This window comes from Monoraphidium neglectum (assembly GCF_000611645.1).
Source record: "Monoraphidium neglectum strain SAG 48.87 unplaced genomic scaffold scaffold00741, whole genome shotgun sequence".
In the NCBI taxonomy this organism is placed as follows: Eukaryota; Viridiplantae; Chlorophyta; class Chlorophyceae; order Sphaeropleales; family Selenastraceae; genus Monoraphidium; species Monoraphidium neglectum.
Window position 1 is genome coordinate 6,923 of NW_014012887.1, and position 11,828 is coordinate 18,750.

General features: G+C 65.1%; 4 protein-coding genes across 4 annotated transcripts in view; all 4 read left to right on the forward strand.

Moving 5' to 3' along the window:
- MNEG_5087 (hypothetical protein) overlaps positions 1-120 on the forward strand; it is a gene marked incomplete at both ends in the record, with an annotated part of 4,295 nt that extends 4,175 nt beyond the window's left edge. The window contains one exon of the mRNA XM_014046434.1: positions 88-120. Coding sequence (XP_013901888.1) covers positions 88-120 — 33 coding nt within the window. The remainder of the gene's footprint in view (positions 1-87) is intronic.
- A 3,024-nt stretch (positions 121-3,144) lies between these two features.
- MNEG_5088 (heme peroxidase-related protein) lies at positions 3,145-6,041 on the forward strand (the record flags this gene model as incomplete). The annotated part of the gene is made up of 6 exons (XM_014046435.1): positions 3,145-3,273; positions 3,768-3,875; positions 4,181-4,441; positions 4,846-4,984; positions 5,166-5,341; positions 5,661-6,041. The coding sequence occupies 6 exons, from the start codon at positions 3,145-3,147 to the stop codon at positions 6,039-6,041; spliced, it is 1,194 nt and encodes a 397-aa protein (XP_013901889.1).
- A 1,587-nt stretch (positions 6,042-7,628) lies between these two features.
- MNEG_5089 (putative Ran-binding protein 1 c) lies at positions 7,629-9,628 on the forward strand (the record flags this gene model as incomplete). The annotated part of the gene is made up of 6 exons (XM_014046436.1): positions 7,629-7,670; positions 7,948-8,174; positions 8,434-8,497; positions 8,749-8,836; positions 9,116-9,241; positions 9,435-9,628. 6 exons carry the CDS (start codon positions 7,629-7,631, stop codon positions 9,626-9,628), a joined length of 741 nt encoding a protein of 246 aa, XP_013901890.1.
- A 910-nt stretch (positions 9,629-10,538) lies between these two features.
- The window catches only part of MNEG_5090 (putative nucleoporin), a gene marked incomplete at both ends in the record, with an annotated part of 4,586 nt that continues 3,296 nt past the window's right edge, over positions 10,539-11,828 (forward strand). Inside the window, 4 exons of the mRNA XM_014046437.1 lie at positions 10,539-10,781; positions 11,029-11,088; positions 11,347-11,456; positions 11,672-11,771. Coding sequence (XP_013901891.1) covers positions 10,539-10,781; positions 11,029-11,088; positions 11,347-11,456; positions 11,672-11,771 — 513 coding nt within the window. The remainder of the gene's footprint in view (positions 10,782-11,028; positions 11,089-11,346; positions 11,457-11,671; positions 11,772-11,828) is intronic.

An 11,828-nucleotide genomic window follows, 5' to 3' on the forward strand; every position in this document is an offset into this window, starting at 1 on the left:
GCGGCGCGCCGTGCGGCGAGGGCGTGGGGTGCGGGAGCCCAGGGAGCTGACTTTGCGAGTGGATCGTGGACGCGTCTTATGTCGCAGTGGGCGGCCCGCCGTATGGGCGCCCCTTGCTAGCTGGCCTGCCCGCGGCGGCCGCACAGCAGGGGCAAGGGGCCGCCCCGTGCATGCCTTGGGCTGTGCGACAGCCCCGCTGTACCGCCCGTGCAGCCGCCTTGATACAGGCGCGCTTGAATCCACCCCCTCCTGCCCCAGCCGCCCCCGGCGTCCGATGCTTACACATTCACACGGCGCGCCGGCGCCGCACGGCTACTGCCTGCCGCCAGGCGCCTTTCCAGATCTTCCGGGGCTGTCGGGACCGCGCTGGCTCGTACGGCGCAGGGACTTGCATGCTTGTGATTCGATTCGGCAGCCCTGTGCTGCCACCCTACTATGGCCAAAATGTTGCTTAATGAGAACCTGTTTCGCCGTTGCCGGCTGCATCGCCCAGTCTTTTGTCAAGAGTTCGCCGCCGACGCGCCCCCGGGCCCCAGCCGCTGCGGCTTGCGCTGCTGCGAAGCGCCCGCGCGCCAAGCGGCACGGCCGCCGTGCTGCCGGCATAGCCACGCGCGGCGCGGCCGGCGCGGCGACGCGGTGGCCCGTGATCCGCTCGGCAACGCCCGCACTGCTGCTTTACTCTGCACAGCTGCCGCCCAAAGGCCCTCCATAGACGCTGGGCAGGGGCAGCAGCTGTGTTGGGTCTGTTTTCAAGGCCATGCATGTCACGCATGCCGCGCTTGCAGACACACACGCGCGCGCGTGCAGGCACACACACGCACTCTTCCTCCGTCATACACACACGCGCACACCCACGCGCGAGGATTCAATGCCACTGCTGAATGGCTGCCCAGAGGCCGCATCCCTGCTCTTTCTGTGTACCCAGAACTGCGTTGCCGTGATCCGTCGTCCCCGCGTCCTCCCCACCGTCTTGGAACCGGCTCCGGGCGCCCAACGCCTCCAGCAGCCCCCTGTGGTGCCAATCCGAGCGGGCGCGCCCGCCCGCGCGACTGTGCCCGCGCCGCCGCCAGCCAGGCCCGCGCTGCGCCGCGCCTGTCGCGTCCCAGGTTGATGAGACGCGCCGCTCTGCGTCATGAGGGCCCCGCGCCGCCGGCCGTCCACGCGCACGTGCCGAGTCCCCTCTGCCGTCGTCGGCAGTGCACTGCCCTTTTCTGCCCTTCGCCCTTTCTCGCCGCCCACCCCCCCTACTCTCTTGTCCAAAGGAGCGCGCTTCGAATCGCAATGGGGGCTTTCTGTCACGGTTGAATAACGGCTGCTCTGTGCGTGGCCACGCGCGTTGCCCCTATACCCTCCCTTCCTGAGGTGGCCGGATGCCCCTCCGCCGGCGACCTGCGTTGAAATGCATGTGGGTTGTCCGCTGTTCGCCGGCTCTTTGCACTGCTCCGAAAACATCACTGCCTTCACTTGCAGCCCTCACGTACTATGACGCACCTGGTGCTTTGCCCAGAGTAATACTTACTAAGGGAGCTGATCGGCAGGCTGCCGCGGCACATCGGGTCACGTCACCCCAACAGTACTGGTGGTACGCCGGCAGCTCTGCTGGGCTAGAATTTGCAGTGAGCAGTGCGGATGCGTGTGGCATTGGTGGGCCGCTGAAACACCTTGAATACAACTGCGGGGGCAAAGATGGAGTAGTGGGTATGCGGCTACCCCAGCTGAAGGGCTCCACCCGCCCCCCCCCTGCAACGCCTGTACCCCCCCTCAGCCGTTGCTGAGGACGCCAGCAGCTGCTAGGACGGGAATCCGCCAGGGATCCGCTGCTTTTAGGTTTGTTTTTGTACAGGATCCTGGCGGGGGGTCCCACATACACAGCTGGATGGGCAAGCTCGGTAACCCAGACTTTGAGTCCCCAAAACACGTGAAGTTGCAGGGGCTTGGAACGGGTGAGCGATCTCAATGTCTTGACAAGACAAGCTGGCCGCGAGCGCCGCCTGTCCTGCCTGCCCAGGTGCTGAAATGCCAGCTGCTCAGCGGCGGGCACAGCGTGCCGGCGCGCCTTGGCCAGAAGCTCGTCTCTCCACTGCGGCCCAAACGAGCGGCCGAAACGCGTGCGCATGAGCACGAGAACGCATCAGCCCAGAATATAGCAGCGCACTACGTTTGCCTTTTGCCGTGCGCCCTGCATTGGCACCCCGCCAACCCCCACAACCCAAGGGGCTGCAGCAGGCGGTGGGGCTGCAGGACTTGGGGGGCTGCAGGAGGCGGTGCTGAAGGGGATCTGGCTAGATTGGGTGCACTCTGCCTGGACACGCGGGAGCCTCCGCAGGAGCCAGCTACCATACCTTTCTTGCATGTGGTCTTTACGCGATGCAGCCGCAACATCTGAGAGCGGGCGGTGCGGCGCACACCGCCCGCTTCACCCAGCAGTTTTGTGCCGCAAGAATTTCCCTAATTGATGATACGCCACGGTCGTGGCTCGCCTAATCAACACGCCAGCAGCCTGAGCTTCTGGGGTTGTGTCGGTAAGTCGCCCTTGACCTCAGTCCTGTCATCCCCAGGGCGCTATTGGCCAACAGTGGAACATAACGCGATTACGTGCGCACACTAGCATTAGCACAGCTTCAATCATATGTATTTCGCATCAATTCTACTTCACTGCTTGCGTGTTTGTCCCCCAGGCCCGTGTCGCATCGCGCACACCCCCCCCCCCGCCCCGTGTGACATGGTGCAATGTCATGCAAGGCGATCGGCCCCAGCATAGCACCAGCGCATGCTTCTAGATGTTAGAACTAAATGCCGTTCAGCTGCTGGGCCAGAGTGACCTAGGTCACACTGAGCGCTGCTAAGTAATTGCAAGCCGCTCGGGCATGATGCTCTCAAAGCAAACCGCATCAAGTTCTCGGATATGATTATGCGATTTTTATCATAATAGGCTTCACGAGATCGCATTCAAGGCACCGTCGGCCACCATCCGCGCAGCGAGAGTGACGGGGCCAAGGGACAACGGTCCTGACAATCACTCGTGACTCGTGTGGTTTATACGCGTGCATCACTGTACAGCGGCCTCCCCGCAGACGCAAGACACGCGCGTTTTTGGGGTGGGGAGCGTCGCAGGGCAGGCACGGCAGCAGTTGAGCGCGCGCCATGGCGCAGCTCGACATCCCTTTGAGGCCAGAGGAGAAGGCTGCAGAGCCGCAAACCGTGTGCGTCACAGGCGCCACAGGCTATGTGGCAGGCCACATCGTCGCACGCCTGCTGGCGGCCGGCCATACGGTGGGTTGGGCTGAAGCAGCTCGCGTAACACGGCAAGCCAGGATTCACAGCGCATGGCTGCCGCGGGCGGGGGGGCGGGGGCGCTGTCTATGACAGCACCGTCGGCTCACGCGGCGCGCCGGACGAAAGGGGTGTGGCGGTAGCGAGGTTGTGGAGGCGGCCAGGGCGGAGCAGGACAGCAGCCCTTGCCGAGCGGCCGTAGGCGGCCGCGTCGCTCGCGCAGCTGCGAGCGCGTCGCTGCGAAGCGGGCTTGCCATATCGCACTCAGTGCAGCGCGGCGGGCTGTGCTGCAGCGTTGCGGCGTCCCATGCACGCCGACAAGCGCACGGTCACTCTTCCCCCTGCAAACCATCCGGCCCCCCCAACACACTCGTGTACACACGCTCACATACACCTCTCCTCCCTGCGTGTGTTGTCGACCATACACATGCATTCACTCACACACACACACACACATATACACACATACACACACACACACCACTTCGCCCCAGGTCCACGCCACCGCGCGCAACCCTGGCAATGCCAAGTCTGTCGCCCACCTGGCCTCGCTGCCTGGGGCAGCGGAGCGGCTGAAGCTATTCAAGGCAGACCTGCTGCAGGTGGAGGCCGCCCTTGCGCTGGGGTTGGGCAAAGAACGCGCTGGTGGAGGCGACAGGCACTTTGTTTCCTCGAATCCGGGCATCACTTGCAAGGCGGTTTCTCATCATCAATGATGGACCTTGCTGAGCGCCCACCCCACACATTAGCAAGCAAGCATGCGCGGGGCGTGATGCGGACCCGATAGCAGGCGCTGCCACAAACCACGCGCCTACAAGCCTTCAGACGGCGCCCGTGACCCACACCCATGCCCTCACCTCTGCACGCCCGCAACCCGCCCCAACCGCCCCCGACCGCTGCGCCGCAGGAGGGCTGCTTTGACGAGGCCCTCGTCGGCTGCAGCGCCGTGATGCACACCGCGAGCCCCTACTTCCTCGACTGCCCGCCGGGCAAGGAGGACGAGATGCTGATTGGCCCCGCGATCCGCGGCACGGAGAACGTCCTGAACTCTGTCAACCGGGCGCCGGGAGTCAAGCGGGTGCTGGTGACGTCGAGCGTGGTGGGGGTCTGGGGGGACCCCAATGAGCGGGGCAAGGGGCACGTCTTCACGGAGGATGACTGGAACAAGGTGAGTTGGCGGGGAGGGGGTGCGGGGTGGGGAGTCTGGTTGGTTGTGGGACGCGGTTGGTGGGTCTGAAAGTGGGTGTGTTGAATGTGGGTTGTGGATGTAGATGCGTGTGGGTTCGTGTCCGCAGTTGGCGTTAGGGCAACGGGTTACTGTGGGTGACCGTAGCGGGGTGGGGCTTGAAGGCGCACTCACACATGTGTATCTTCAAGTCACTTACCGCTTCAGCTTGTGCAAGGCTTGCAATAGCAATGCAAGGCTTGCAAAAGCGTGCTCTCAATGAAGCCATAGCGAAACAGCACCCGCGCCAGCGCTCGCCCGCCTGCGCGCGGCACACCGATGCCCAGACGCGCGATCCGACGGTTCCCACAAATCAACAATGCAACTGCCCCACTCGATTGTTCCAGGTGGCCCACCCCAAGAAGTACCCCTACTTCTACGCCAAGATGATGGCGGAGCGCCGCGCCTTCGAGATGGAGCAGGAGGCGGCCGGCAGGTGGAGCTTGGTGACGCTCAACCCAGGCGTCGTCTGGGGGCCGCCGATCGGTGCGTCGGCCGCGCGCCCCGGGGCGCTCGGCACGGCTGGGGGACGCGGGTATGCCTAGGCAGGGTCCTGGGGCGGCTAGCCCAGCCGGCAGCCAAAAATTCGCACTCGCTAGCCGCTGACACCGGCCTGTCAAACCCTGGTCAACCCCTGGACAACCAATTACGCGGACGCGCCCCGCAGGCAACCGTGCGGACGGCGAGTCCATTGAGCAGATGATCGACCTGCTGAGCGGAGCGTTCTGGCCTTGGGCGCCCCCTCTGGGTGCGGGCGTGGTGGACGTGCGCGACGTGGCGCTGGCGCACTGCCTTGCGCTGGTGAAGGAGAGCGCAAAGGGACGGTTCCTGCTGGTCAACCAGGTGCGCGTTCGCGCGCGCACGCACGCGCGCGCGCACGCATGTGTGTTTGTGTGTGTGAGATGGAGGGAGAGGAAGAGGAAGTGACAAGAGAGAGGGGGAGAGAGAGAGAGCACGCACGTGTGAGTCCTTGCAGCACGTGATACAGACCATTGCAATGCAGGGACCCAGGCTGCTGCGCCCTGACCAGGCAATGAAGGTCGCGGCGCCGCACCGTCAGCCCACGCCCGAAGACGAAGCCTCCCTGCACTGCCTAGCAGCGCCCTCCCCCCTCATCGGCACCACACCCGTGCCCATGCCCGCCACACATGTGCCCGCGCAGGAGCGCGGCTGGTACCTGCTGCCGGACGCCGCCCGCATCCTCCGCCGCAGCGGCGCCTACGGCCGTGCTTGGCTGCCGCCGCTGCTGCCCGATTACTACGGCCTCATCGCCCTCGGACCCATCATGGGCTGCCCCGTGCCCATCACCAAGGCGACCTACAAGAAGCGGCCCCTGGTCAGCACCGCCAAGGCGGCGCGCGAGCTGGGCATCACCGAGTGGATCCCCATGCAGCGGTCGGTGCTGGACATGGCCGCGGACCTGACTAAGAAGGGGATGGTGCCGGCCTGGAAGCTTCCGGTGGCGTGGCCGGTGCTGGCGGTCGCGGGCGGCGTGGTGGCGTGGCTGGTGTACGTGCTGGGCGGCAGGCTCGGCCTGTTCTGACGCGGCACAGATGGGAGGCGCACGCGGCTGGCGCGGGCGGGAGGGGCCTGAGCATGCGCACGATGTGGCCGGCGGCAAGGCGCCGCGGCCGCAGCAGGGGCGAGCCCTTGACGCCCGGGCGGCGACCGCCGGGGGCGGGGGGCGGGCGACACCGGGGTCAGGCGTGCGTTGGTCGAGGCGTCGGCCTGGCGCTGATCTAGGAGTGTGTGTCCTTTTGCATGGCAATTTTTGCATGCATTGGGCGTCGGGGAGGCTGTCACTGGTGGTAGTGTTGGCAGGGACCACCACTGGGGGGGGATGGGAAGGGCATACAAGGCCGCAAGCGGCCCCGGGGTTGCTAAATTCACTGGCACACCGGAGCGGCGGCCACGGTGGCACCGTGCGGAAGCGGCGCCTAGGGCAAAAATCAAACGCAGCGGCCGAGGCCTGCAGAGTGCGATGGGGGGCACATTGGCTGTCGTGGAGCTGCACCTTTGTGTATACTGCCAGCGGCATGCATGCATAAGAGCGCTCTCATGCGCGTGTACAAGCTTTCGCGTGTGAATGTGTAGCTGACGGGCAGCTGTGCCGCCAGCAAAGCAGGTGCTGTAAGATGCAACCGCAACTTTCTTGATTCTTTTCCATAATCAAGGTATAAGCTAAGCAATATGCACTGAAGAGTAACTGTGCACATGCTTCTTAAGCTGACGTGATTCAGCCTCAACCCCCAGGTCCGCTGCACCGACCGTGGCCAGTTTGCATGCCACGCGCATGCGCGATCGCTTCCTGTGACGGCGCTGCCACAGGGCAGATTCCGTGCGCATGCCACCAATCAAGGGGGGGGGCCCACTTGGGGTAGGCTGGGCATGGCCGAGAGGTTGCCGCAGCGGGCGGGCAGATAGCAGCTGAGCTCAGCAACGACAGCACGTTGGTTCGTGGAGGCGAGGGCTGAAACACGGGACTGAGGCTCTCACACCTTGGATCCTACGAAAAAGTAGCCTTCCGAGCAACAAACAGTGACAAAGGCAACGTTTCACCCGCCACATACCAAGTTGCGTCTCGGCAGCACCGCTTTCTCAAACCATGGCACCAAGGAGCCTCAGTAGGGCTCAGGCCACACCCGTGGGGCCAGCTGCGCTGCCAGACCAGGCAGCTGCGCGTCAATCACAAGAGCCCGAACGGCTGGGGTCTTGATGCTGCTGCAAATCTATACGTGTGTGCTGAGGAGGAAGGAGCGTTTGAATTCACACGCAACTGAGTCGCAGCGGTGGTTCGGCTCTAAGAAAAGAGCAGACCCGCATGGGTTGACCAGTCCAAGTATGTCCCACGCCTGCGTCAGCGTTGCCTGGACGCAAAGGCACTGTCAGCAGCAGCCGTGACGGGCAACAGCAGGCCGTGTGCGAGTGGGCGTGCGGTGGGCAGGAAACGGTGCAGCAGCAGCTTGTTGCCGCTTACTGCTGGCTGCCTGTTCAGCTGCACACCGATGCAGCAACCACGCCAACACCCACTTGACCTCGCCTACGATACCGCGGCTGCATTCTAGCACGTTTATCCCGTCGCAGACAGCCTGCTCAGTGAGCCAGTGATCTGAAGCTGAAGGCGGCAAACATGGCAAGCGACGGTACTGACAAGCCTGCAGAGGAGCCCAAGGTGCCTGCAAGTTTTTCTTCACGCTGAGCTGCTGCGATGCACCAGATGCGGCGCGCCTGCATGAGTGCAATCTGGGCCTGTCGCGCAGCTGCAGCTGTCGGGTGAAGCGCAAGAGATAGGGATTTAGGTGCTATCACCGTTGTCCGCGATCCAGGGGCGCTGCAGTGCTGCAGTGGGCCGCCGCGGTGCCCAGTGTGCCGGAGTTCCGGCGCCCCCCGCTGCTGTGCTGCTCCCCACCAACCAGCTCGATCGCCCTATGTCCTGCCACCCGCCGCAGCCCACGCCCGTTTTTGGCTCAGGCCTCGTCGGCACCGGCTTTGCCGGCTTCACCGGCGTCAGCAGCACCAGCAGCGCCGCGCCCGCAGCAGCCGCCGCAGACGCTGGCGAGGGTGACGACGGCGCAGACCCAGAGGAAGAGTGCCAGGCGGAATTCAAGCCGCTTGTGCAGCTGGAGGAGGTTGAGACCAGCACCGGCGAAGAGGACGAGGAGTGCTTGATCGACCTGTGAGTGGCCACTGTTGCGGGGGTTGCGACGGCGCCAATCATGTGCCGCGGTTGTGGTTCTGTTGCTGTTTGCGTCAGCCTGCACAGCGAATGCGCACAACGGAACGATGGGACAATCAAATCGGAAGGCGCCGCAACAGGCCGCTACTGGCATGCACAGCGCACCAGCCAGTCGGGCCCTGCCTTGGCGCGCTCCGCCCTCACACCCCGCCCGTTTCTTTGCTGACCCATGCTGCCCCGCATCCCTGTGCTCGCGCAGCAAATGCAAGCTGTACCGCTTTGACTCCAACAGCAACGAGTGGAAGGAGCGCGGCATTGGGCAGGTGGGGGCCTGACCAATCTGATGGGCTCCCGCAGCAGCAGCAGCAGTAAAGCACGAGCACTGGCAGCACCAGCAGCAGCATCAGCAGCAGCGGAAGCAGCGGCAATGGGCGCACATCAAATCAGCAGCAAATGCAGCTGCAGGGCTGACTTGCAGTGAGTTCAACCTAAGTTTTTGCCCACGATATGAGGCGTGCTTGATGGACCAACCGGCTCCCTCTTGCCCTCGTGTGCCCCCCCTGGTCTCTCCCAGGCGCGCCTGCTCAAGCACAAGGCGAACCAGCGCGTGCGGTTGCTGATGCGGCAGGAGAAGACGCTGAAGATCCGCGCAAACCACATCGGTGAGAGCCGTGTCTGCCGCCCCGCTCGCCTCTGATCAACGCCATCGAGGCGGGGAAAGGACAGGCGTTGGGCACGGGTAGATTGACAGGCATGCCCTCCCTCTAAAACAGGCTTGTCGGTGCCCGTGGCCTTCGCTGCATCGACTTTGGTCAGTCTACGACCACTGCGCTGTGTGGTCTCAGTGCGCCTGGCTGTCCGTCCCCTTGTCCGATCCCCCAGCTCCAGTGACGTCACCCTGGTGTTTCTCCCCCCCCCCCCCCGCCCCCATGTCCGCGCAGTCATGCCCGGCACGAAGCTGCAGGAGCACGCCGGCAGCGACAAGGCGTGGGTGTGGTCGACGGTGGACTTCAGTGAGGGGGAGCAGAAGGTCGAGCTCTTCTGCATCCGCTTCGGCACTGCCGAGAGTGAGTCAGGGCGGCCGCCAGGGGCCGGCGCGGCAGGCCTTTAGCATGGGGGAGGGAATGGGGCAAACAGACTGCTGGGCGGGGGCGGCTTCTCGCCCCTAGTCGCCTCTCGCCGCGCCGTGGTCATCACGCATCCGTCCGCCCGCAAGTATTCAACTTTCCGACCCCTCCGACATCAACTGGTGCATTTCAGAGGCCCAGGACTTCAAGGCGAAGTACGAGGAGGCCGAGGCTCTCAACGCGGCCGCACTGGGGGGCGCCCCCACCGCCACCGCCACCAAGGGCGACGCCGAGGCCGACGCGGAGGCCGACAAGCTGGCGGAGGAGATTGAGGCCAAGGCTGCGGTCAAGGAGGAGGAGGCAGAGGAGGAGCCCGTCGCGGCGTGAGCGGCGCGATGGCAGGGGGTGGTGGGGGCAGCTGGCGGGGAAGCAGGTGATATCCATAGGTGTCTTTCAGAGGGACCGACGTGCGGGCCGTGCCGCGGCACGCGCGCCCTTTGGGCTTTAGAGCTGCAGGAATGCGGGCCGTTTGCAACCGGACGAGGTGGGCGCATCGACCTGCTGTTCAGAAGACTCGCAGCGTGTTTTTTTCGGTGGCGCTGGGCTTGGCGGGCCTAGTGGCCGCAGGCTCCGTCGCGGCGCGAGCCCGTCGTCGCTGTGGCGCGCCCCTTGTGCAGATTGAACATCAATTTCTTGTTATGCATACAGCATTACCTGCTCGTGTAAACGTGTGTGGTGCGCACAGTCTCGGTCGTTCAAACTGGCAGTGGGCAGCTGAGCGAGACACGAGTGAGGCCGACATCTGGTGGGGGCCTGATGGTGCCCATGTGTCGTGTGGCACGGACCGATTGGTGCACGAAGGCAGTGACACTTAGGAGTCAACTTCGTGGATTGCACTGGGGTCCACAGCAATGGAGCTGTCGACTGACTACCTTGATCGATCTGGCAGCTTTGACGCCCTCGACACCGTCTGCGTTGACGGTTTGAATTCGACGCATACAATAAGCCTTCAGTGGGCATCACTTTTGTGTTGCTACGCAGAGTAGCTGATCTGTCGCGAGATCAGCTCCCGCTAGCTGAAGGATCGGCCAGCTGAGATTTGTTGGAGTGTGCTAGTTGAGGTTATTTATTAATCTGGAACACCAGTGCCTCTGCAGCCTGTGTAGGTGCAGCAGCAGCCGAAAGCCCGCAGAGCGCCACCTCCTGTGTGCGTGCGCGTGCGCCGCACGCACAGCCGAGCCCGCGCTTCAGGCCGCCCAGCCCCCGGTCGCTTCCTGCTGCGCCCGCGCCCGGCGGCATGCAGCCGCCGGCGCTGTGGCAGCGCGAGGCCGACGGCGCCGCGGCCGCCGCCGCCGCCGCCTCCGCCGCGGCTGCGCCCGGCGGTGGCGGCGGCGGCGGGGTCTATGACAGCGACGAGCGGATCGCGGATTCGTGGCGTCACGTCAAGCAGGTGGCGCGCGAGGGGGCGAAGGACTACGACCTGCTGGACCTGCTGCAGAACACGCGGCGCGAGGAGACCTACTCGTTCCCTGTGCCAGGGGTGAGTCGGTGCGGCCGCGCTCGACGGACACGGCTGCGGGATGCGTTGGCGCGCAATTGGTTTTGATGCACAAGGGCTAGAAGTGGAAGCACTTGCCTCTTGGGCGTCCGTCCGGATGGCTGCAGTGGTGGCGCGGCAAGCTGCCCGCGGCGAGGGGCGGCGCGCCCGCCGGCGTTGGGCCGTGCGGCCACCTGCTGACCGGATGTGTTGGCCGGCCCGCCCACGCGCGCGCTTCGCACCATTGCAGTGGCCGTCCCTGCTGCGCCCTCTTTCGTCGGCGATGTCCGAGCTGCCGGCCATGGTGCAGGTGCGCCCGCAGCCTCAGCTCTGATCCGCAACACGCCGCGCCTGCCATGCCCGTCCAACAACGCATAGCGATCTCAATCACTGGATACTGGCTGATGGACTGCCAGACAAAGTTGAACCGGCCCTGGTGTCACCGCTTGGTTTGAAGATGGCCCTCTGCCCTCGGGCGGCGCACCCACCCACGTCCCGCCGCCCGCGCCTCGCCGCGGCAATTGGCCCCTTCCCCTCCGCTGCGCCCCGCCGCCGCTGATGACGGCAGGACAAGTACCGCACCTGCCAGACCATGTGCTTTTGCGGCGTGTTCCCCGAGATCCGCCGCGCCTGGGCCAGCGTCGACAACTCGCTCTTCCTCTGGAGATACGACAGGGGGTGCGCGCTGCGGTGTGCGGCGCGGGCGTTGCGGGGTGTGTGGTGCAGCGCCGTGTAACCCGAGCAGGCAGGCGGCCGCGGCGCGGGCAGGCTGTGGGGCGCGGTGCGCGTCTGCACACAAGGGTGTCGCTCCTTGCTGTTGTGAGAGCACGCAAGTGCGTGCCGCAGACTTAGGGCCGTGAGCGCCGCCGATCCCCCCCCCTTGCGCTGTCCAGGGGCGACGTGCCGGTGGAGTACTGCGGGGAGGACCAGGCGATCTGCTGCGTGGCGCTGGCGCGGCCGCGGCCGGGGGTGTTCCTTGAGGCGGTGAAGCACGTGATAGTGCTGGCCACCACTGTGGAGGGGAGGGCGGGGGGGGGGTATGCAATCAAG